Source organism: Notamacropus eugenii, chromosome 2, assembly GCF_028372415.1.
Source record: "Notamacropus eugenii isolate mMacEug1 chromosome 2, mMacEug1.pri_v2, whole genome shotgun sequence".
NCBI classification, from domain to species: domain Eukaryota; kingdom Metazoa; phylum Chordata; class Mammalia; order Diprotodontia; family Macropodidae; genus Notamacropus; species Notamacropus eugenii.
In genome coordinates this window covers 458,443,075-458,466,214 of record NC_092873.1, presented here as the reverse complement: position 1 = coordinate 458,466,214, position 23,140 = coordinate 458,443,075, and the positions used below count along the sequence as shown (strand labels likewise).

Genomic DNA, 23,140 nt, shown 5'->3' with positions numbered 1-23,140 from the left:
TGTTATAATGCTGAGGCATTAAAAAATATCATTGTGTATGGTAAACTAACTTGAAGAATTAGAAATGTTTCACTGTAAATTTAATAACTCAATAAATTAATCAACTGACACAGTCATACTATTTCCTTTATATATGCCATATCTGTATTCTTTAATTATATGTCACTGATAGTTTTGATTTTATTTTAGTAATATTTTTATTGTACACTTAAGTGATCAAGCAGCACAAACATTTCAATAGACAAAAAAAGGAAAGAGGATTGTATATGAAAACTGTTAACCTCTGTTATGTAGTTTGTTTTAGAAAAGTATGCATTAAATTTAACATGGTCGAAACAATTACCATTTGTGTTTTATTTTTTAAGTGTTCTTCACAAAGGGATTATGTAATTCTTGCCACTAGAACACCACCCAGAGAAGAACAGAATGAAGACACAAGATCTTCTCAGTTACAGCTGGATGACTTAGATGAAGAATGGATTACAGCACATGCCAATCAGGTTGTACTATTTTATAATATACATATTACATATATGTACATATATGTAACATATTGCTTATATTACACATGTGTGGTCATAGAATGTATGTGAATGCAAAATTAAGCCAGCATTTTATTTTGGTTAATGACATAAAACTGGAATTTTATCATCTTTGTTCTCAACTTTCAAAAACTGTCAGCATATGTAATAATGTTTTTTATTCTGATTTATTCACGTGTATCTTAGCTACCTTGTGAGTTATTTCTATCAACTTTAATCTTTCTTTCCCCTAAGAACTCTCTATTTTTAAAATATTTTCTTTGTCCAGCTGTAGTGTGCTTAGTCTGTGCAAACTCACCCTAACTGTGGACAAATAATTCATCATCTAATGACCAGCTTACTAGTGAATAGTTTCTTCACATTTGTTTAGGCTGTTCCTTGGAGACTGATATAGTTTTTGCTGGAATGGTACTTGAAACCTTTCCATTAAAGTAGACCCTTCCAGAGCTGCCATTTCATTGACATAGTCTTCTTGAATCCAGGGTCATCTGTATGCCATGATGAGAAATAGGAGTAGGATCTTGTGGAGGACATAGGAATGTGGACATAAGAAAAATCTATTTAGGATGGTAAATCTGCTCAATAAAAGCTGTATATGGTAGTCTAAATCCAAATGGAATATTTAGATTATATTTACAAAAGGCACGTGTTAGTATGGATTAAATGTATTTAGAACTTCTAGTAAAATAGATACTAAAGGTGCATTGAAATTTAATATGGAAAACTTGAGAGGATTTTCCAAATCTAGTGTAAAATTTACCCATTTTTTTCTGAAATAAATGAGAAAATTTGTCCATTTTACTACTAGTGTGTAACTGAATTCTTTTGGAAGATCAAAAGATCTTGAGTTTATTTTACAGTTCTCTTTATTTTGAAGTTAGTCATTAACAGATCAGAGTATTTTAACAAAAATCTTTCTTTTGTTTGAGAGCAATAGATTATCCTTAGGTTTTTATGAAGGCCAAGTATTTGTTGATTTTTTAACTGGATAAAGGAAGAAATTCCAGGACTTCACCACAATATTTTTCATTACATTATTTCTTACTGTAAAGCAAAATTTGTTGTATATACTTAGTTTCAAAATATTTCATTCTAAGGTCGTTTCAATTATAAGTGTTGGAAACACTCTTGACATTAATAAGGTATCAAATAAAATTTATTGCAGCAGAGTTCAGAGGAATTGAACACTGACCAAAGCGATCCCCCACCTTCTTTTCAGGAGGAGGGAGCATTGAATACAGAAGTGAGATGAGCTATATATATAGCATTACTCCAAGACATATCCTTCCACCAGGAGAGAGACTGGTCTATTCTCCATTAGGTCACCATCTTCTCTACATGCCCATTATATAACCACCCTTGGTGTGATCCCCCCTCCCATACATTAAAATAGGAACCATGATCAGAAAATGGAGGGATAATTTTATGTGGGATGTGTCTGCTTGTATACATGAAGTTCATTAAGCAAGCGCAATGAAGAAAAGCCTTCTCTAGGTAACTCTAGGTCATTTTTCTTGGCTATAGCTAGCTGTAGATTTGGTTTCTTTATCAAAAACTTGGTAATTTTCTGAAGGCCACTATCTGCCTTTTGATTGGTTGAGTCCACCTGCAGTCTGCTGGCCTTCTTATTATCTAACTCAGTAACTTCATCAATTAACAATAAGTTACTGTGGAAACTTAACTTTTGCTGTGTCTCACATGGCATGGATACCACAGTCAGGGTATTCCAAAATACTTAGAGGACAGTGAACTCAGTGGCTTTAGCACACCTCGCTAATCTAAATTTCTCGAAACTAACATCAGTTTTCTGTAGCACCTTGGACAATGTTTTAAAATAGTAGGTGTCCAATAAATACTTGTTTAATAGATGGAAGAATGAGTGAATAATGTATCAAATAAGAAGGAAAACTGATTACAAACCAAAAATCATTATGCTGTAGTTAATATTTTAATTAATTTCTTTACTTAGGTATCTAGAATGCTACCAGGAGGTTTATTAGTTCTTGGAATATTTATTATTACTACTCCAGATCTTGGGAAAGATGTTCAGAATGCTCTACGCAGGGTAGGTATCAGCATATGAACAATTTTTGATATAGTTTGGTTATCTATTGTTTTAATTAAATACAAGTTCAGGTGAAGGTCACTGGATGTATTTGGATAATGCTCACAAAATTTTATGGGCTTGAGTTATAATTAAATACTTAATTCTTTCAAATCTGTATTGCAGGTTGTTGCGATAAAAATCTGTGATGAAAAGAAACTGAAGCTCAAAGTTCTGATTATAATCATTTGTTAACATGGCTAGCAGTTGTGAATAAGTGGCCAGGGCTACATTAGATCAAACAGAGCGGTCTTATACTGTTGGTAAAGGTATAGTAGGGTGGGCTTACCTTTGTCGTAATCAGCCTGACTTGCTTGCAAAAGATTGTTTGCAAAGTCCATGGTAAAGAGAAAGTTAGTCAACATCCTCTGGAAAGTCTCATAAGTCCTGTGTCATTGACCATGTGCACCAGAGTGGTCCTGTGGTAGGCTTATGGTCAGGTAGAACATTTTATGACCATGTGAATGCAATGAGTCTGTGCTGTAGCACAGAGAAATGGGGAAGTTAAACTCTTATACAGAAGTCAAACCATATTATAAACTCTAATGTTAAGTAGTCAAACTGTCTTTTAAATGAAACTAATTCATAAGTACAAATTCCTGTGATTAGATACTTTTCTCAATCAGTAATTAATAAATGATACAAAATAAAGTGGGGTATCAGTTTTCAACTTCACAAGGTAATACATTTAAATACTTGCTTATTATGTGCAGAGTTCTCTTGTTGGACTCTGTGTGGATGCAAAACTGAAATGAAATCATCCATACTTTTAGGGAGCTTATACTCTCCTGTGCTGATCAGCATATATGCAGTTAAGTAAAGAAAAAATATTTGAGGGAGGAGAAACCACTAATACTTGAGACGTGAGGGAAGCCTTTATTGAGGTTGTGATAGTCACCTGTGCTGAGCTTTGAAGTAAAGTAATGGTGAAAATACAGAAGCAGGCATTCCTGAGAGAAATGCCTGACCAAGGACCTTCATTTGGGAAGTAGAAAGCTGAGGGTGGAAGGCAGCTTGTGAGTCAGTTTGACTGGAACTTAGAGTGAATGAAGTAGAGGAACCTGAAATAGGGATGAAAAGGTAGGTTCATCTTAATTTGTAGAGGGCCTTCAACCCCAAGTTAAGGAATTTCCCCTTTGAATTACCAAATGTCATCTTGCAGTACCCATGTGCCAGACTTTCCAGAACACTTAATTCCTAAGGATTGCTGTAAATATTAGATAGGCGGATATGAGAATTGAGTGAACCATGCTGACACCATCTTGTGATTCAGTTCTGCATCTAGCTCAGTTCACTTTCTATTCATTTATGGATCTAGGCCAGTTTCTGTTTTGTAAGAAAACTTTATTCAGTTTTTGGAGTTGTGAGAAAACATTATTGCATTGTTTTACACGGCTAGGAAGCTGGAACTGGACCGTCCCTATGTGTTGCTCAGACGCTTAAATAAGGATCTAGGTTATGCTAACCAGAAACCCAGTCAGATCCAAATATTGATGCAAGGAATTTTTTCATAATTATACATTATACATCAATGTATAATATAATTATATATCAAGCAACCCATATGTCTTATCTGAAAACTGGCCCCATGCTGGTCAATCAGTTACTGTTTCCTTGTTCATTTAATTGAAACAGATGCTTAGAGGGGAGTGGAACATCTCTTTTTTTGATTTCAGAGAACTGCACTTGCTTATTTTCCCCCTCCCAATTCAGAAAATCCCTAATCTTTCCTCCATTTAGAAATTAGATGACCTAATCTTGTATCCTGGTTTATATTATGTTAATTGCTTTCTTTTAATGCATAAAAATCTGTTTCCCCCCAGCATTCAGTCAGAGTCCAGTGCCAAGCTGAAAAGGCCTAGTTCTGATTTGTTATGTAATTGGCTTGCATAGCTTAATAAATTGATATGCTTAGAACCTTGACCTTTGTTTCCTCAATCATTTTAATCAGTGGACATATCATATAGGTGACGTTGAGTTAGATACTTTTCTCTTTTGCATGAACAGTTGTGTGGCTCTTTAAATATAACCTGTATCAGAAGTTTGGGGAATTTCATGAGTTATACAATGAGATTTCAGTTATACAGAAATACAATTTCAATTATATAATGGGATTCTAATGAAATGCTATTGAAAAAATTTGTTTCAAATTGAAACCAATTTTTCACTTAATTTATAATAACTTTTCTGTCTTTTCATTCAAATGCTGGTTGTCTAAAATTAATTTATGTTTAACCTATTTTAGGTGAAAATAATAGAATTTAATTTGAGTAGCATTTATTCAGTTAGTTATTTTTATCCCTAAGAATGGACTCCAAAGTAGACAATAATTGAAATTCTTACAGTGGTATGGTAAGAGAAGGAAAAAAAATCATTTATTTGTTATTTCTTCTTCAGCTAGTGTTTGCTGTGGAAAAATCTATAACTAAAAAGAGACTGTGGAATCTCACAGAAGATGACATCTCAGACCGGGTCACACTTCATGTCTGCTCATCTACAAAAAAGTATCTTTTACACTGGGTGTTTACTATTGGAATATGCTACTGAAATTATATTCCTGTATATTTCTTCATAAATTCAATTCATATGTCATGATTTATAAAACATACATACTGTGTATAATTTTGTAAGCAGTACTTGATATATAAGCAGTATCTGATTTATAAATACCCACCTCATGAATGGACAGCTGAGAAGTCCATGAATTGGACCTTCATGGGGAAATTTGCCCCTTCTTTCTTAATTCAGTCTAATTTGTAGGCAGCTAAATAGTAAAGTGAATAGAACACCAGACTTGGAGTCAGGAGGTCCTGAGTTCAAATCCTGCCCCACATCCTTAACTAACTGTAATCCTCAGCAAATAACTTAACCCCTGTTATGAGGATAAAATGAGAACATAATTATAAAGTGTTTTGCAAATCTTAAAGCACTACATTTTTGCTGGCTATTAATTAAAAACAAAAGAGAAAAGGATTTGGCTACAGCTATATTTTCCCTTACAGTTGAGAGTTTATAAATTCTTGGCATCTAGAGGGACCCACTGCTCTCTGCCCTCCCTTTTCCTCTTATTACTTGGGGAGAATGCAGAGTTCAGAGGAGGAAGTGGTCTCTTGATTTGGAATTTCTGTATATTTAGAAACAGTATTATATGGAATAATTTAAAAGTAGTATTGGTACTACATGCGTTATGAATTATACAAACTTCTGTGGAATATTTGGGGAAAATAACCAGTATTCATTACATGAGTTCTGTGGGAAAATGTGTTTCTTACATAACCTGTCTATAAGCTGGAGATTATTTACACTTAAAGAAAAAGGCTATACGTATCTTTTGAAAATTTCAAAGTGACTACTGTTTTACTACAAAAGATAATAAAGTTAAAGTAAGAAGAAACCCATTCTCCATATTACAAAACTGTTGGCTTTGAGTACCAGTCTTTAAGTACTATAATTTGTAACATAATCTGCCCATTTTCCTTCATTCTGTATGACCTGAAGGAGAACTAGAAGCAGTTGGTGAAAGTTGCAGAGAAGCATATTTCAGCTTGATAGAAGGAAATCATTTACTAAGAGTGAGAACCATTTAGAAATGAAATGGATTGCTTGGGCAAGGGATGGATGTGGTGAGTTCCCTATCACTCAGAGTATTGAAGCACAGACTAGATGACTTCTTTTTTTGTTTTTTTAGAAGATTAAAAATTGAATTAGCATCAACTGATGGGCTTTTGTCAGGTGATTCTAACAATTGTCTTTAAAGAGGAATTTCCTGCTCAGGTGCATATTTGATCTCATCCAGAGGTGCTCAGTAATTCTTGTTCTGACCCATGTTATGGGTCATTGACAAAGGCAATTAAATTATGCAACTATTTATTAAGTAACAGCTATGTGCAGGGTGCCATGTTTGATACTGAGATCACAGACAAGAAACAAAACAGTCCCTGCCTTAACGTATTACTTCTCTCAAGAGTTCAAGGGTACATATAGTGTGTGGAGATCCCTTCCACTGTGATATTCTGTCTTCAGATGCAGAAAGGAAAGGAAAGAGGGAAGTAGGAAAGGGGAAAGGAGCGCACTTTACAGACATTTCATTTGATCCTCACAACAACCCTGGGAGGTAGTGCTAAAATTATCCTTATTTTTCTTTTTTTTTTTTTTTTTTCCCTGCTCTCAAGAAATTTTTATTCTAATGGAAGATGGAACATGTAAATATGTATGTGAATACAAAATAAATACACAATAGATAGAAGGCAGTCTGAGAAAGGAAGGCACTAGAAGCTTAGGGGATCTTACAATAGTCTTCTAACAGATCTCTGTGTCTAGAGTCTTCCCCTCGCTACAAACTAACCAAGTGATTTTCTTTTTTTTTTTTTTTTTTTTTTTATATTATTAAATTTATTTATTTAACTTTTAACATTCATTTTCACAAAATTTTGGGTTACAAATTTTCTCCCCTTTTCTCCCCTCCCCCCCCAAACACCAAGCATTCTAATTGCCCCTATGACCAATTTGCTCTCTCTTCTATCATCCCTCACTGCCCTTGTCTCCATCTTCTCTTTTGTCCTGTAGGGGCAGATAGCTTTCTATACCCCTTTACCTGTTTTTCTTATTTCCTAGTGGCAAGAACATTACTCGACAGTTGATCCTAACACTTTGAGTTCCAACTTCTCTTCCTCCCTCCCTCCCCACCCCTCCCCTTTGGAAGGCAAGCAATTCAATATAGGCCATCTCTGTGTAGTTTTGCAAATGACTTCCATAATAGTTGTGTTGTATAGGACTAACTATATTTCCCTCCATCCTATCCTGTCCCCCATTACTTCTATTCTCTTTTGATCCTATCCCTCCCCATGAGTGTCGACCTCGAATTGCACTCTCCTCCTCATGCCCTCCCTTCTATCATCCCCCCCACCCTGCTTGTCCCCTTATCCCCCACTTTCCTGTATTGTGAGATAGGTTTTCCTACCAAAATGAGTGTGCACTTTATTCTTTTCTTTAGTGGAATGTGATGAGAGTAGACTTCATGTTTTTCTCTCACCTCCCCTCTTTATCCCTCCACTAATAAGTCTTTTGCTTGCCTCTTTTATGAGAGATAACCTGCCCCATTCAATTTCTCCCTTTCTCCTCCCAATATATTTCTCTCACTGCTTGATTTCATTTTGTTTTAAAGATATGATCCCATCCTATTCAATTCACTCTGTGCACTCTGTCTCTATGTATGTGAGCGTGTGTGCGCATGTGTAATCCCACCCAGTACCCAGATACTGAAATGTTTCAAGAGTTACAAATATTGTCTTTCCATGTAGGAATGTAAACAGTTCAGCTTTAGTAAGTCCCTTATGACTTCACTTTGCTGTTCACCTTTTCATGGTTCTCTTCATTCTTGTGTTTGAAAGTCAAATTTTCTTTTCAGCTCTGGTCTTTTCATCAAGAATACTTGAAAATCCTCTATTTCATTGAAAGACCATTTTTTCCCCTGAAGTATTATACTCAGTTTTGCTGGGTAGGTGATTCTTGGTTTTAGTCCTAGTTCCTTTGACTTCTGGAATATACTGTTCCATGCCCTTCGATCCCTTAATGTAGAGGCTGCTAGATCTTGTGTTATCCTGATTGTATTTCCACAATACTTGAATTGTTTCTTTCTAGCTGCCTGCAGTATTTTCTCCTTGACCTGGGAACTCTGGAATTTGGCCACAATGTTCCTAGGAGTTTCTCTTTTTGGATCTCTTTCAGGCGGTGTTCTGTGGATTCCTTGAATATTTATTTTGCCCTCTGGTTCTAGAATCTCAGGGCAGTTTTCCTTGATAATTTCATGAAAGATGATGTCTAGGCTCTTCTTTTGATCATGGCTTTCAGGTAGTCCCATAATTTTTAAATTGTCTCTCCTGGATCTATTTTCCAGGTCTGTTGTTTTTCCAATGAGATATTTCACATTATCTTCCATTTTTCCATTCTTCTCTCTTTGTTCTGTGATTTCTTGGTTTTGCATAAAGTCATTAGCCTCCATCTGTGCCATTCTAATTTTGAAAGAACTATTTTCTTCAGTGAGCTTTTGAATCTCCTTTTCCATTTGGCTAATTCTGCTTTTGAAAGCATTCTTCTCCTCATTGGCTTTTTGAACCTCTTTTGCCAATTGAGTTAGGCTAGTTTTCAAGGTGTTAATTTCTTCAACATTTTTTTGGGTCTCCCTTAGCAGGGAGCTGATCTGCTGTTCATGCTTTGACTTCATGTCTCTCATTTCTCTTCCCAGCTTTTCCTCCACCTCTCTAACTTGATTTTCAAAATTCTTTTTGAGCTCTTCCATGGCCTGAGCCCATTGGGTGGGCTGGGACACAGAAGCCTTGATTTCTGTGTCTTTGCCTGATGGTAAGCATTGTTCTTCCTCATCAGAAAGGAAGGGAGGAAATGCCTGTTCGCCAAGAAAGTAACCTTCTATAGTCTTATTTCTTTTCCCTTTTCTGGGCATTTTCCCAGCCAGTGACTTGACCTCTGAATATTTTCCTCACACCCACCTCACCTCCTGATCCTCCCAGCCCGTGTTTGTGGTCTGAGATTCAAATGCTGCTTCCAGCCTCAGGGCTTTTGGCGGGGGCAGGGCTGCTATTCAGTATGAGATTATGATCTAGTGCTGAGATCGGGGCAGGGCCACCTCTCAGGCTCAGTTCCCTCAGGGGGTTTATGCACAGACCTTCCACAATGGATTCAGGCTCCCGCCCGCTTGGGGAGCCCCTGTCTGCAGCCGCCTCTCAGCTTCTACCTCTGGGGGGGGGGGGGGGGGCTGTATTATGGGGGCACCCCACTCCCCTCTCGACCCGCCAAAGAGACTCTCTCACCCACCCCTGTCACCTGTGGGTGGAGGGACTTGTGCGGCCGCTGGAGATCCCGTCCCTGAAGCCTGCTCGGATCTGTTTCTCTCGGTGCCGCAGCCGTGGCCGCAGCAGGTCTGGGCTGGGCTTTGTGTCTGCAACGTGACGGACCTTTTGGGAGAGGTTTGCAGATCCCTCTGTGGGTGGAGGGACCCGCGTGGCCGCTGGAGATCCTGTCTGTGAAGCCTGCTCGGATCTTTTCCTCTCGGTGCCGCGGCCGCGGCAGGGCTGCACTCAGCTCCCAGTCCCGGCGCCCAGTCCCGGCGCCCAGTCCGCAGCGCGAAGGACCCCCCGCGAGAGGTTTGCAGGTCTCTCTGGAACAGAAATCTCCCTCGCTCCAGTGTTCCGTGGCCTCTGGGTGCGGAATTCGCCGTGAGTTACTTCCCTGTAGCCATTCTATGGGTTGTGGGTTCAGAGCTATGTGTATGTGCGTCTTTCTACTCCGCCATCTTAGCTCCGCCCCTATCCTTATTTTTCAGTTGAGGAAATTGTTGAGGTAGATAGGTTGACTTACCCAGAGTCATATAACTAGTTAGTAGTCATTTGAGGGTATATTTGAACCCAGTTTTGTCTCCAAGTCCAGTTCTCTATCCACTGTGACGACATCTGCCCCAAATAAATTTTGAAATTCTTTTGTGACAGGAACATCTTTCAAATAGTGTAGGTGTGCACATTTTATATTCATGCTTCCTACTTTAGTATGCTTTAAAAAAACCACATTATTTTCTTCTTTAAAAAAAATTAAGCATTTTTCTTTCCCTCCTACCATCCCCAACTGCCACTGAAAATACAAGTTAGCAGCAGGCATTTATGAAATATTACGTGCCATGCACTGAAGGTGCAAAAATGAAAGGCAACCCTGCTCTAAAGGAGCTCAGCATGAGCTCCTCTAAAGGAGGAGACATCATGAAAAAAAGAAAAAACCCTGTAACAAATATATATCGTCAAACAAAACAAATCTGCATTGGCTATATCCAAAAGCATATGTCTCATTCTGCATCTTAAGTCTAGTACCTCTATCAGAAAACAGGTAACATGCTTCATCATTGGTTATCTGGAATTGTGGTTGGTTATGATGTACATCAGAATTCTTAAGTTTTCCAAAGTTGTTTGTGCTGACATTATTATTGTACATATGTTCTTTTTCTTCTTGATTCATTCTGAAACAGTTTATGCAAGTCTTCCAAGGTTTTCCTGAAACCATTCCTTTTGTCTTTTCTTAAGCCAGTAAGCCATAATATTCTTATAATTTGTTCAGCTATTCCCAGTTGATGTTCTTGGCTTGGTTCTCGGCTTCTAGTTCTTCATCACTACAAATGGAACTGCTAAACTTATTTGTGTATATGTGAGTCTTTTCTTCCTTTTCCTTTTATCTTTTTTCTTTTAATGCTAGCTATTATTTTGAGGGTAGAGGCTATTTTGTAGTAGTGGTATTACTTGGTCAAAGTGTATGCACAGGTTGGACCAATTCGTAGCTCTGCTAATGTATTAATGTGTCTCTTTTATTGGCCCCTCAAACATTTGTCATTTTCTTTATCAACTTTGTGAGCCTGATGGATTTGGGGTAGAACCACAGAGTTCCTTTAGTAAATGATTTCATAAAATTTTTTTAACACTTTTATTTAAAGTTTTGAGTTCCAAATTCTATCCCTCCCTTCCCTTACTCTCTGTTAAACAGTAAGTAATCAGGTAATAATAATAATAATAAGTAATCAAGTAATACATGTGCAATTATGTAAAATTTCATATTAGTCGTTTTATAGAAGAAAGTCTTGAATGAAAGAAAAATGAAAGAAAGAAAGTGAAAAATAGCATGCTTCAGTCTGTATTCAGTCAATATCAGTATTTCTCTGGAGGCAGATAATATGCTTCATCATTAGTCCTTTGGATCATTGTATTCCTGAGAAGTAGCCAAGTCCTGTACAATTCTTTATTGAACACTATTGCTGTTACTGTGTACAACATTCTCCTGATTCTGTTCACTTCACTTTTCATCAATTCATGTAAGTCTTTCCAGGTTTTTCTGAAGTCATCCTGCTTGTCATTTCTAATAGCACAGTATTATTCAGTTACAATCATATACCACAGCTTGTTTAGCTGTTCTCCATTTGATGGTCAGCATTCCTTTGATTTCCAGTTCTTACCTGTCACAAAAAGAGCTGCTATATTTTTGTAGAAATAGTTCCCTTTCTCTTTTTTTTGGATGTCTTTGGGATATAGACTTAGCAGTGATATTGCTGAATCAAAGGGTATGCACAGTTTTGTAACCCTTTGGGCAGAGTTCCAGATTGTCCAGTTTTTCCATATCCCCTCCAACACCCAGCATTTTCTTTTTTTGTCATATTAGTCCCATTTAGGTGTGGGGTAGTACCTCAGAGTGGTTTTGATTTATATTTCTCTGATCAATAGTGATTTAGAGCATTTTTTCATATTACTATAAATAGTTTTGATTTCTTCATCTGAAAACTGCCTTTTCATATTCTTTGACCATTTATCAATTGGGGAGTGATTTGTATTTTTATAAATTGGACTCAGTTCTTTATATATTTGGGAAATGAGGCCTTCCTCAGACATAATTGTTGCATATTTTCCCCCTAGTTTTCTGCTCTTCTTCTAATTTTGGTTGTATTGGTTTTTTTTGGTGCAAAATCTTTTTAATTTAATATAATTAAAATTGTGTATTTTATAATACTTTCTGTATCTTCTTTGGTCCTTAATTTTTCCCTTATCCATAAATCTGACAGATAAACTACTCAATGCTCTCTTAATTTGTTTATAGTGTAACCCTTTATGTATAAATCATGTACCCATTTTGATTTTTTCTTGGTATATGGTGTGAGATGTTGGTATATGCCTAGTTTCTGCCATACTGTTTTCCAGTTTTCCCAGAGGTTTTTGTCAAATATTGAGTTTTTGTTCCAAAAGCTTGATTTTGGGTTTATCATATACTAGATTACTGTAGTTATTAATTTGTATCTAATCATTTCCAGTGATCCACTAGCATATTTCTTAGGCAGTATCAAATTGTTTTGACTATTACTGCCTGATGATACAGTTTGAGATCTGGTATGGCTAGACTACCTTTTTTTTTTTTTTTTTTACATTTTTTTCATTTATTCCCTTGATATCCTTGAGCTTTTGTTTTTCCAGATAAAGTTTGTTATTATTTTTTTCTACTTTTGTAAAGTAATTTTTGATAATTTGATTGGTCTGACATTGAATAAATAGATTAATTTAAATAGAATTAACATTTTTATTATATTGGCTTGGCCTTGCCCTGAGCAATTAATATTTTTTCCAGTTGTTTAGATCTGGCTTTATTTGTGTGAAAAGTATTTTATAATTATGTTTGTGTAGTTCCTGGGTTTGTCTTGGTAGGCAGACTCTCAGGTATTTTATCTTGTCTACAGTTATTTGAGTGGAATTTCTCTATCTCTTAGTGCTGGACTATGTTGGAAATACATAGAAATGCTGATGATTTGTGTGGGTTTATTTTGTATCCTGCAACTTTGTTAAAGTTGTTAATGATTTCAAGTACTTTTTTAGTTGATTCTCTAGAATCTTCCATTTTCAATGGAGAGTGATAGTTTTGTTTCATCCTTGCCTGTTCTAATTCCTTTTTCTTCTCTTATTGCTATAGCTCATATTTCTAGTACAATATTAAATAATAGAATTGATAATGGGCACCCTTGCTTCACCCTTGATTGTATTGGGGAGGCTTATAGCTTATCCCCATTACCGATAATGCTTGCTGATGGTTTTACATAAATATTGCTTATCATTTTAAGGTAAGTTCCATTTATTCCTATCTTCTCTAGTGTTTTTAATAGGAATGGGTACTGTATTTTCTCAAAGGCTTTTTCTGCATCTATTGAGTAATCATATGATTTCTGTTGGTTTTGTTAATGATATGGTCAATTATGCTGATAGTTTTCCCAGGTTTGAACCAGGCCTGCATTCCTGGTATAAATTGCATCTGGTCATATTGTGTGATCCTTGTGATATATTACTGTAATTGCTTTGCTAATATTTTACTTAAAATTTTTGCATCAATATTCGTTATGGAAATTGGCCTATAATTTTCTTTCTCTGTTTAGACTCTTCCTGGTTTGGCTATCAGCACTATATTTGTGTTGTAAAAGGAATTTGATAGGACTCCTTTTTCACCTGTTTTTCCAAATAGTTGATAAGGTATTGGGATTAATTGTTCTCTAAATGTTTGGTTGAATTTGCATGTGAATCTATCTGGTCCTGGGAATTTTTTCTAAGGAAGTTTACTGATGGCTTGTTCAGTTTCTTTTTCTAAGATTGGGTGAAGTATTTTATTTCTTCTGTTAATCTGAGTAATTTATATTTTTTTTAGATATTCATACATTTTATTTAAATTGTCAAATTTATTGGCATGTAATTGGGTAAAATTGCTCCCAACAATTGTCTTAATTTCCTCTTCATTTGGTGGTGAATTCACCCCTTTCATTTTTTGATAGTAGTAATTTGACATTCTTCTTTCCTTTTTTAAATCAAATTAACCAATAGTTTATTTATTTTATTGTTTTTTTTTTTCCACAAAACCGGCTTTTAATTTTACTTATTAGTTCAGTGCCTTTCTTACTTTCAACCTTGTTAATCACTCCTTTGATTTTCAAGATTTCCAGTTTGGTGTTTGATTGGGGATTTTTAATTTGTTCTTTTTCTAGTTTTTTTTTTTTTTTAGTTGAATGCTTTTTCTCTATTTTATTGATGTAAACAATAGAGAAATATATTTTCCCCTAAGTACTGTTTTAGTTTATCCCTTAAATTTTGGTATGTTGTCTTGTCATTTTCTTTAATAAAATTGTTGATTGTTTCTATGATTTGTTCTTCAAATCACTTGTTTTATAGGATTAGATTATTTAATTTCCAACTAATTTTTAATCCCTCTTTCCATTGTCCATTACTGAATGTAATTTTTATTGCATTATGATCTGAAAAGGATGTATTTACTATTTCTGCTTTTTTGCATTTGGTTATGAGGTTTTTAATGTCCTCATGCATGGTCAGTTTTTGTGTAGGTGCCATGTACTGCTGAAAAAAAGGTATATTCCTTTCTGTTCTGCTTAAGTTTTCTTTCGAGATCTATCATATGTAACTTTTCCAAAATTTTATTCACCTCCTTAACTTCTTTCTTGTTTATTTTTTTGTTTAGATTTATTTATTTCTGAGAGGGGAAAGTTGAGATCCTTCACTAGTATAGTTTTATTATCTATTTCCTCCTGACTCATTTAACTTCTTCAGAAATTTAGATGCTGTACCATTTGGTACATATATGCTTAATATTGATATGACATCATTGTCTATGGTACTTTTCAGCAAGATAGTGTTTCCTTCTTCATCTCTTTTAATTAGATCTATTTTTGCTTTTTGCTTTGTCTGAGATCATGATTGCTGTCCTTGCTTTCTTCACTTAAGCTGAAGCGTAATTGATTCTGCTTCAGCCCCTTGTTTTCCCTGTGTGTATCTCTAAGCTTCAGATGTATTTCTTATAAACAACATATTGTAGGGTTCTGGTTTTTAATCCAGTCTGCTCTCTGCCTCCATTTCATGGGTGAGTTCATTCCATTCAAATTTATAGTTATGACAACTTACTGTGTATTTCCCTCCATGGTATTTTTCTCTTATTTCTTCCTCTTTCTTAACCCCCACCTTTTCCTTTCTTATAAGTGTTTTATTTCTGATCACTGCCTTCCCCAGTATACCCTCCCTTTTATCAAAATTCCCACCTCCTGTGATCCCCAACCCTTTTTAACTTCCTTTTTACAGTAAGATAGATTTCTACATCTGAGTATCTGTTATTCACTTTGATCCAGTTTTGATGAGAAAATGGTTTAAACTTTGGCCACCACCCCTCATCTTCCCTTCCATTATAATAGCTTTTCTGTGCCTCTTTTATGTGGGATGATTACCTTATTCAATCTCTCCTCTCTTTCTTCCAGTGCAATTTTCTTTCTCACCCCTTTTTTCAAAGGGGTATATTATCCGATCATCAAAGTCATCCATACCCTCTGTTTATGTGTACTCGTTCTGATTGCTTATACTAATAAGGTTAAGTGTTACAAATATTATCTTGCCCTATAGAAATATAAATGGTTTAACATTATTGAATTTCTTACATTTTCTCTTTTTTTACATTTCCTTGAGTCTTGAATTTAGAGGTCAAATTTTTATTTACCTTTGGTCTTTTAATTAAAAATGCTTAAAAGTTCTCTATTTTGTTAAATATCCATTTTTTCCCCCTGAAAGATTATATTCATTTTTGCTGGGTACGTGATTCTTGATTCTAAATCTAACTCCTTTGTCTTCTGGTATATCGCATACCGGATCCTCCAGTTTTTTAATGTAGAAGCTGCCAAATCCTGTGTAATCCTACTGTGGCTCCACAATAATTTGAATTATTTCTTTTTGACTGCTTGCAATACTTTTTCATGATCGGTGAGCTCTGGAATTTGACTATGATGTTTCTGGGAGTTTTCACTTTTCAGTTTCTTTCAGGTGGTGATCAGTGGATTCTTACAATTTCTGTTTTGCCCTCTGGCTCAGTTTTCTTTGATAATTTCTGGAAAGATGTCCAGATTTTTTTATTTTTAAATCATGGCTTTCAGGTAGTTTAATAATGCTCATATTACCTCTCCTGGATCTATTTTCTAGGTCACTTGTTTTTTCCAATGAGAAATTTCACATTTTCTTCTATTTTCACTTTTTTGATTTTGTCTTATCATAACTTGATGTCTCCTTGGAGTGATTAGTTTTCACTTGTTCATTTCTAATTTTTAAGAAATTATTTTCTTGAGTGAGCTTTTGTACTTCCTTTTCCATTTGGCCAATTCTATTTTTTTAGAGAGTTACTTTTCTTGGTAAATTTTTATTTATCTTTTCATGATTCTCTTGTATTACCCTCTTTTCTTTTTCCAATTTTTCTTCTCTTTCTCAGATTTGATTTTAAAAATACTTTTAAAGCTTTTCTAGGAGTTCTTTTTGGGCCTAGAAACAAGTCATATTTTTCTTTGAAGCTTCGCATGTAATCATTTTGACAGACAGTGTTGTCCTCTTCTAAGTTTATGCCTTGATGCTCCCTATCACCAACTTCTTCTTTTGACTTTTTGCTAATTTTTTTCTGCCTTTTTTTTTTCTTTGTTGGGGGAGGTGACTTGGTGTTTTTATGTGAGAGTTTGACTCTGGTCCAGCACTGTCCCCAGCTTCTTGTTCTGGGGCTCTGGATCTTGCTGTTGACTTTCACTTGGCTTCAGAGCTTAGCTGCTTGCTTTCTCTGGAGGGTTCTGGCTTGTACTGGGTGGGGTGGGGCCTGCCTGTTGGCCTTTCGGGGACAACTGCCTGTCTGCCCCATGGATGGAGTCCTGTTATTCAGTGGCTATGGAAACAGGGTCTCCCTGCTGGTAAGCCCCAGGGTTGGGGCTTCACTATTAATCATCAGTGGGGTCAAGTCCTGGCCTGTGGCTTGTGCTGGGGTGGGGTCTTTCTGTGCTGCACAGATTGCTTACTTGCCTTGGGGGCTGCTGGTGGATTGCCCCAGACTTGGAGCCTTGCTGCAGGCCCCCTGCTGTGAAGCTGGCAGCTGCTGCTGCTGCTGCTGCTGCTGCTGCTGCTGCTGCTGCTGCTGCTACTGCTGCTACTGCTGCTGCTGCTGCTACTGCTACTGCTACAGCTACAGCTACAGCTGCTACTGTTCTTGGACCTCCCTCCTCTCCCGCTCCTCATACCCTAGTGAGACAGACCTGTATTGGTAAGCTGCTTCCCTGCTCCTAGATCAGTTCTGAGGTGATCATTTTCTTGTTGTTTGGAGGGTAGTTTGTGAGGGCTTCTAAGGGTTCCTTTCTCACTCTGATATCTTGGTACCAAAAGTTCTCAGATAAGTGATTTGAAGGATTTTTTTTCATATGGCTTTGATAGCCTGAATTTCTTCTTTTGAAAACCAGCTGTTCATATCCTTTGGCCATTTGTCAGCTGAAGGTAGCTCTTAGTCTTAGAAATTTGAATCAGTTTTGGAAATAAGAAATTTCCCTTTTCATAGAGACTTGCCACAAAGATTTTTTTCCTGGTCAACTATTTATTTTTTAACAGCGATAAACAGTTTTTATTCAGATAATGAAACATGAAAAAATGTATTAATACTTATAATGATTTCATTTGTGTAAGTATAACTCTTAAAAATATTTACTTGACATATAAAAAGGGAAATTATTGTCCACAAAATTTACGTAGATGATCATTCCATATACAGTGCAATCCTGGTAGAAGTCAAGCAGCTTTCAGTCCTCTCTATGGGAGGGTAATCAATCACTCACTGTATGGCAGTCACAGGGACACAGTGGAAGTAGGTGTGCAATTAGGATGGTCACTTATTGGCACATATGTTATTATATATGGAAATCTATTGGCAATGTACTTGTGCTGACAGCAACACTGAGCCAATACTGGCACCTTTGAGACTTAAAAGGGGCATCTGGATTCTACTACAAGGAAGAGAAGACTTCAGATTCTATTGAGTTAAGACTTGGGGGCTGACTTAGAGTTCCAGTTCTCATGACTTCAAGACCATTTGAGTTATCAAGTAAATACAGAAGATTGCAGTCATTAGCCTGAGTGTTCCATGCGGGCAGGACCTATCTGAATTTTGAGTCTTCCTCAGCACCAAGTTTTAATACATGTTTATCAAAGTGATTTACAGATGTTACTGGCAGAGAACTTCTTTAGATTGGATTCTAGATAGTACTTCAGTCAGAGAGCAATAGTCTTCAATAGCTCTAAAAATAAAGAACAATTAAAAATATGAGGATGACTTGGCTGCATGCCTGGCCTCCATTTATATTTAGGTCATAGAATGCCACCGGTGTAAAATCATGCACTCGGTAGCCATGAGATAACTATATAAACACATCTAATTATAGCTACTATAAGTATATTATAGCTAATAAACCATTCTGTAGGAATCTTGCTTGTTCAAGTCTAACTGCTGACTGATAAGGCAAAACAGAAAAGAAGGAATTGCCTCTGGAAGACAACCTATGAATATGTGATTGTTAAGACACTGTTACTGGTGGAGAGAGAGAGAGAGCTCACCCCCTGCTGAAGAATGCTTGCCCTAAAAAGTGCTTTGCCAGCTCTAGAACAGTATTTCTCAAAGTGAACCCTGCAGAAGTTTCACAAAGTAGACTAAGGGAAGAGTTTTCTCCAAAAACTAAAACAGAAAACCCAGCACTGCGTTGGAGGCTTGTCAGCTATTTTCTAGTTTGGGCTGCATTGCTTCTGTTTGTGCAGGAAATTTTAATTCTACGTTATCAGAATTGTCTATTTTATTTTCTGTGATCTTCACTCTCCTTTGTTCATGAATTCTTCCCCTATTCATAGATCCAAAAGACAATTTCTTTCTTATTCCTCTGATTTGTTTTTAAGATGGCCTTTATATCTAAGTCATGTTTTCCTTTGGAAATTATCTTGGTGTATAATGTGAAATGTTGCTATAAATATACATTTGCTAGACTGTTTTTTAGGTTTCCCAGGAATTTTTGTCAAACGTTCTTTCCCCAGTATCTATGGTCTTTGTGTTTATCTAATGCTAGGCTACTAAGTTCCTTTGCTTCTGTATGTTGTGTACCTAATGCTGGCCTGCCCACCAAAGGATTTTGGGCAGCCCATAAAAAAATGTAGAGTACATAAAACAGGCTTGCATCTCACCCATGAGCCACTTTGGTGGGCCATATGTTGTGCAGACCTGACCTAATGTGTTCCAACAACTGACTTCTCAGCTGTTTTTTGGGTTTTTTTTTAAACCTAGTATCAGATCATTTTTAATGATTTTTCCTTTGTAAGGTCTTTTTGAATAAGATCAAATGTAGTTGGAGACCTGGTACTGCTTGATTCCCCTTTTTTCCACTTCTTTTATCATTATTTATTTGCTGGTCTTGATCTTTTGTTCTCCAAATAAATTTTATCATTTTTTCTAGTTCTACAAGTAGTTTGATATGGCATTAACAAGTTAATTAATTTAGGTACTATTGTCACTTTTATTTCATTGACTCAGCCTGCCCATGAACATTTAATATTTCTCTACTTATTTAGGTCTATCTTTATTTCTGTAAATAGTGTTTTATAGTTGCACTTAACTAGGTCTTCTGTGTGACATGGCAAATAGACGATATTTTAAAACATTCTGTAGTTATTTTAAATGAAATTTCTCTATCTCTTCCTGCTGGGTTTTGTTAGTAATAAACAGAAATGTTAATGACTAATGTGGATTTATTTTATATCTAGAAATTTTGCAGAAATTATTCTTAAAGTTGTTTCTATTCACTTTCTAAGATTCTCTAAATGAAATATATTTTCTGCAAAAAGTTTTGATTTTGTTTCTTTTTTACTTATGTCGATTTAAACTCTCAATTTCTTTTTCTTATAATTGTAGCTTGCCTTTCTAACTATATCAGATTATAGTGTTAGATAGACACTTTATCACTGATCTTTACTCCTGATCTTATCACAAAGTCCTGTAGTTTATCCCCATTACATACAGTTCTGGCTCTTTGTTTTAAATATATACTACTTTCCATATTAAGGAAAGGTCCATTTATTCCCATGTTTTCTAGTATGTTGTGGTATGTTGTTTTTTTTTTTAATAGAAATGGGTGTTGTATTTTGTTGAAAGTTTTTCTGCATTTATTGACATAGTCATATGATTTTTGTTTTAGTTATTAACAAAATATATTTGTTTTATAGTTTTTTAATTTTGAATTGACTCAGCATTCCTGGTATAAACCCAGCCAGTTGATAGTGCTTGGTATTTTATGGTATTTATTTTCTCTATTCTATTTGCTAATATTTTATTTAAAATTTTTGTGGTAATATTCATTAGGGTTATTGGCCCATAGTTTTTTTTTTCTCTATTTTGATTCTTCCTTGGTTTAAGGTCTTTCTTTACTCTAACACGCTACCCCAGTATTTTGAGAAGGGAATATAAGGAAGAGAACAACTTAAATTTAAAGTTACAGAAATATTTATTCTACTGCATTCATATTAAAGATGATGCTAATTTTCTTACATTTAAAGTTTCATTATCTGACTTTAAAATAGATGTTAGTATTATTTCTTTTTCTTTTGTCTGATTCTGTCAAATATTTACTTAATTTGTATTTCCTTAATTAGTCAAGAATACTGTGTCGCACTTATGATATCCGTGACCCGAAGGTAAGATAAATGTTTTTTCTCCACCCAGTTTATCTTGGAACTAGTTATGTTTTTTAAAATTCTGCTTTAGTCATTAGTTTCATTGTATTTACCTCAGCATGTTCCTATTTTCTTTTGAGTTGCAAAACAAGCAAGAATGCTACTTGACAGTTGAATATAATTAACAGGATTACAAGCATTTGAGATCTGTGGAATAGTATTTAAAATACATTTTTGATTATCAGAAAGTGGAAAAAATTTCCTAAGTTTTCAACATATGTTAGATTTAAAAACTATAAAGTACAAACCCCACTGTGTTGCTTCCAGAGCCTGCCCCTAGCCCACCTTTCCAGGCGAGTAGTATGTTACTCTCATTCCAATTCACTTTCTCTCCATTCCAATCAGAGGGGCCTGCTTGGTGTTTCTCATACACGATGCTTTATCTCTTGTACTCCTCTGCTGAGGCTTTCCCTGGTAACAGAAAAAACCTTCCCTTCCCACCTGGTAGAACCCCTAGTTTCCTTCAGAACTAACGTGCTGAAATGCTTCCTCAGTCTCACAGGAAGTCTGTCTACCCTGAAAGCCTCCATTGATAGCTGTGTTTTAAAATTGAATTAAAGAAGCCACTTAAATTCAGGGAAACTCCATTTGAAATGATGTTAATATTGTAGAAACCAGGTGTATTGTTATTGGTTACATGACGTTTAGCTACTGATAGGGTAGGGAAAATCAGAAAGTGGAGCATTGTTAAGAAACAACTTTGGAGTTGTCTTTTCTTTGGGTGGCTAAAGTCATAAGACCTTGGAAGCAAGCAGAGCTGTCACTGAGGGCTCAGGCTTGGTTTTGAAGTCAGGTTGTATCTTGAGCTAATAAGTATATGCAGAGATGGTAGAAAGAGGGACTGTGAACAGTTGTGCCTTTTAGACAAGGATAGCGTCATTACCTCGTTAATTAACTAATAGAAAGAATAACTGGCTTTGCCTCAGACTTTAATACAGTCTCTGGCTCTGGTATAGCATAACCAGAACCAGGAAGTGGTGAGGAAGAAGGGATATTCACAGGAAGTTTCTGATTAAAAGAAGGACATATAATTTAGTACGATCTTTCTGAGATAATATTAGGGCTTTGGTTAAATTGTGTTTATAAGATAGCATATTCCTGTTTAGAGCATGGATCATTATGATTATTTCAAATCATTAATTAGTTTTGAAAGTGACATTTCTGTTTCTGGTACCTTAGATGCTGTTAAAGTCATACTAAAGATCACCTGATTCAAATCCCTCATTCTACAGATGAGAAAACAATCCTAGAGAGGTCAGGTCACTCTGTTGAATAAGACACAGTAAGTGACAGAGCCAGGATTGGAGCCCAGGCCTCTTGATATCTGATCCATTCAGGGTGCTTTCTGTTATCCCATGCTAGAATTATACTTTAGATATAAATTTTGTAATTGATGCCAGAGGTTTTATACCAGTTGTTTTAAATTGTGTATATATATACATATATATATATACATATATATAATATAACATATATATAATATATATAATATACACACATATATAAACCTATACAGTAAAAAGATGAACAAATCACAATACTTTGTCTCCAGAAAATTCTCATTATAATACCCATTTATAGCTTAGAAACTGGAGTAGAGAGCCCTGAGTTATTATAACTTAACAGTGTAATTAGTTAACTATCTCATTCCCTTGAAAAAGGCAGTTTGATGCTGAGGGGGCACAAGCATATGACTGAAAAAGAGTCACATATTTCAGAGATGAGGGGGAGGAAAGCAAAAGAGCAAGGTTTGGGTTAGGTGAGATACTGTTGAACAGGATCATTGACTAAAGAGAGCATGCCAGAGCACCCCAGGGAGGAGTGGGTTGCAACTTGACTAGGCTCTGGAGGGTAGGTTTATAGAGTTTGCCTGCTGATAAGTCAGACAATCAACAAGCATTTATTAAGCGTTTAGTATATGCCAGGCCCTTATTAAGTTTTATAGATGAGTCCACATACAGGTATAGACACCCGTTACTTTATGTACTTAAAGGTATACCAGTAGTAATTTGCTGACATCACCCCACCTCCAGCCATAGGCTAACTCTTTATTTTTACAAATGAAAAAGTTGAGATCTATTGAAATCTAAGCCACATATTGCTCGTTAATGTCCCTAAAAGTCCATTGTTTTTTGGTGACTCAGCATTTATTGCCTGTTGTGTTACAGACACTGTGTAAAGCATTGGAGATACAAAGGCAAAAAAAAGTCTTTGATTTCAAAGAGCTCAGTCTGATGGGATAGACAGCTTGCAAATGACTGTGCAGGCACGCTGTGTACTGGATAAGGTGGGAGTAGTAGGCACTGAGATTAAGGAGTTATGTATTTGTTTTTATAATAGTTTATTTTTTAGAAAAATAATGC

At 35.8% G+C, this 23,140-nt stretch overlaps 1 protein-coding gene across 5 annotated transcripts in view; it reads left to right on the top strand.

Moving 5' to 3' along the window:
• ODR4 (odr-4 GPCR localization factor homolog) overlaps nucleotides 1-23,140 on the top strand; it is a 55,256-nt gene that overhangs the window by 7,576 nt on the left and 24,540 nt on the right. For all 5 annotated transcript variants that reach the window (XM_072648374.1, XM_072648377.1, XM_072648375.1 and 2 more), the window contains 4 exons: nucleotides 366-500; nucleotides 2,512-2,607; nucleotides 5,044-5,150; nucleotides 20,702-20,738. In XM_072648374.1, coding sequence (XP_072504475.1) covers nucleotides 366-500; nucleotides 2,512-2,607; nucleotides 5,044-5,150; nucleotides 20,702-20,738 — 375 coding nt within the window. The remainder of the gene's footprint in view (nucleotides 1-365; nucleotides 501-2,511; nucleotides 2,608-5,043; nucleotides 5,151-20,701; nucleotides 20,739-23,140) is intronic.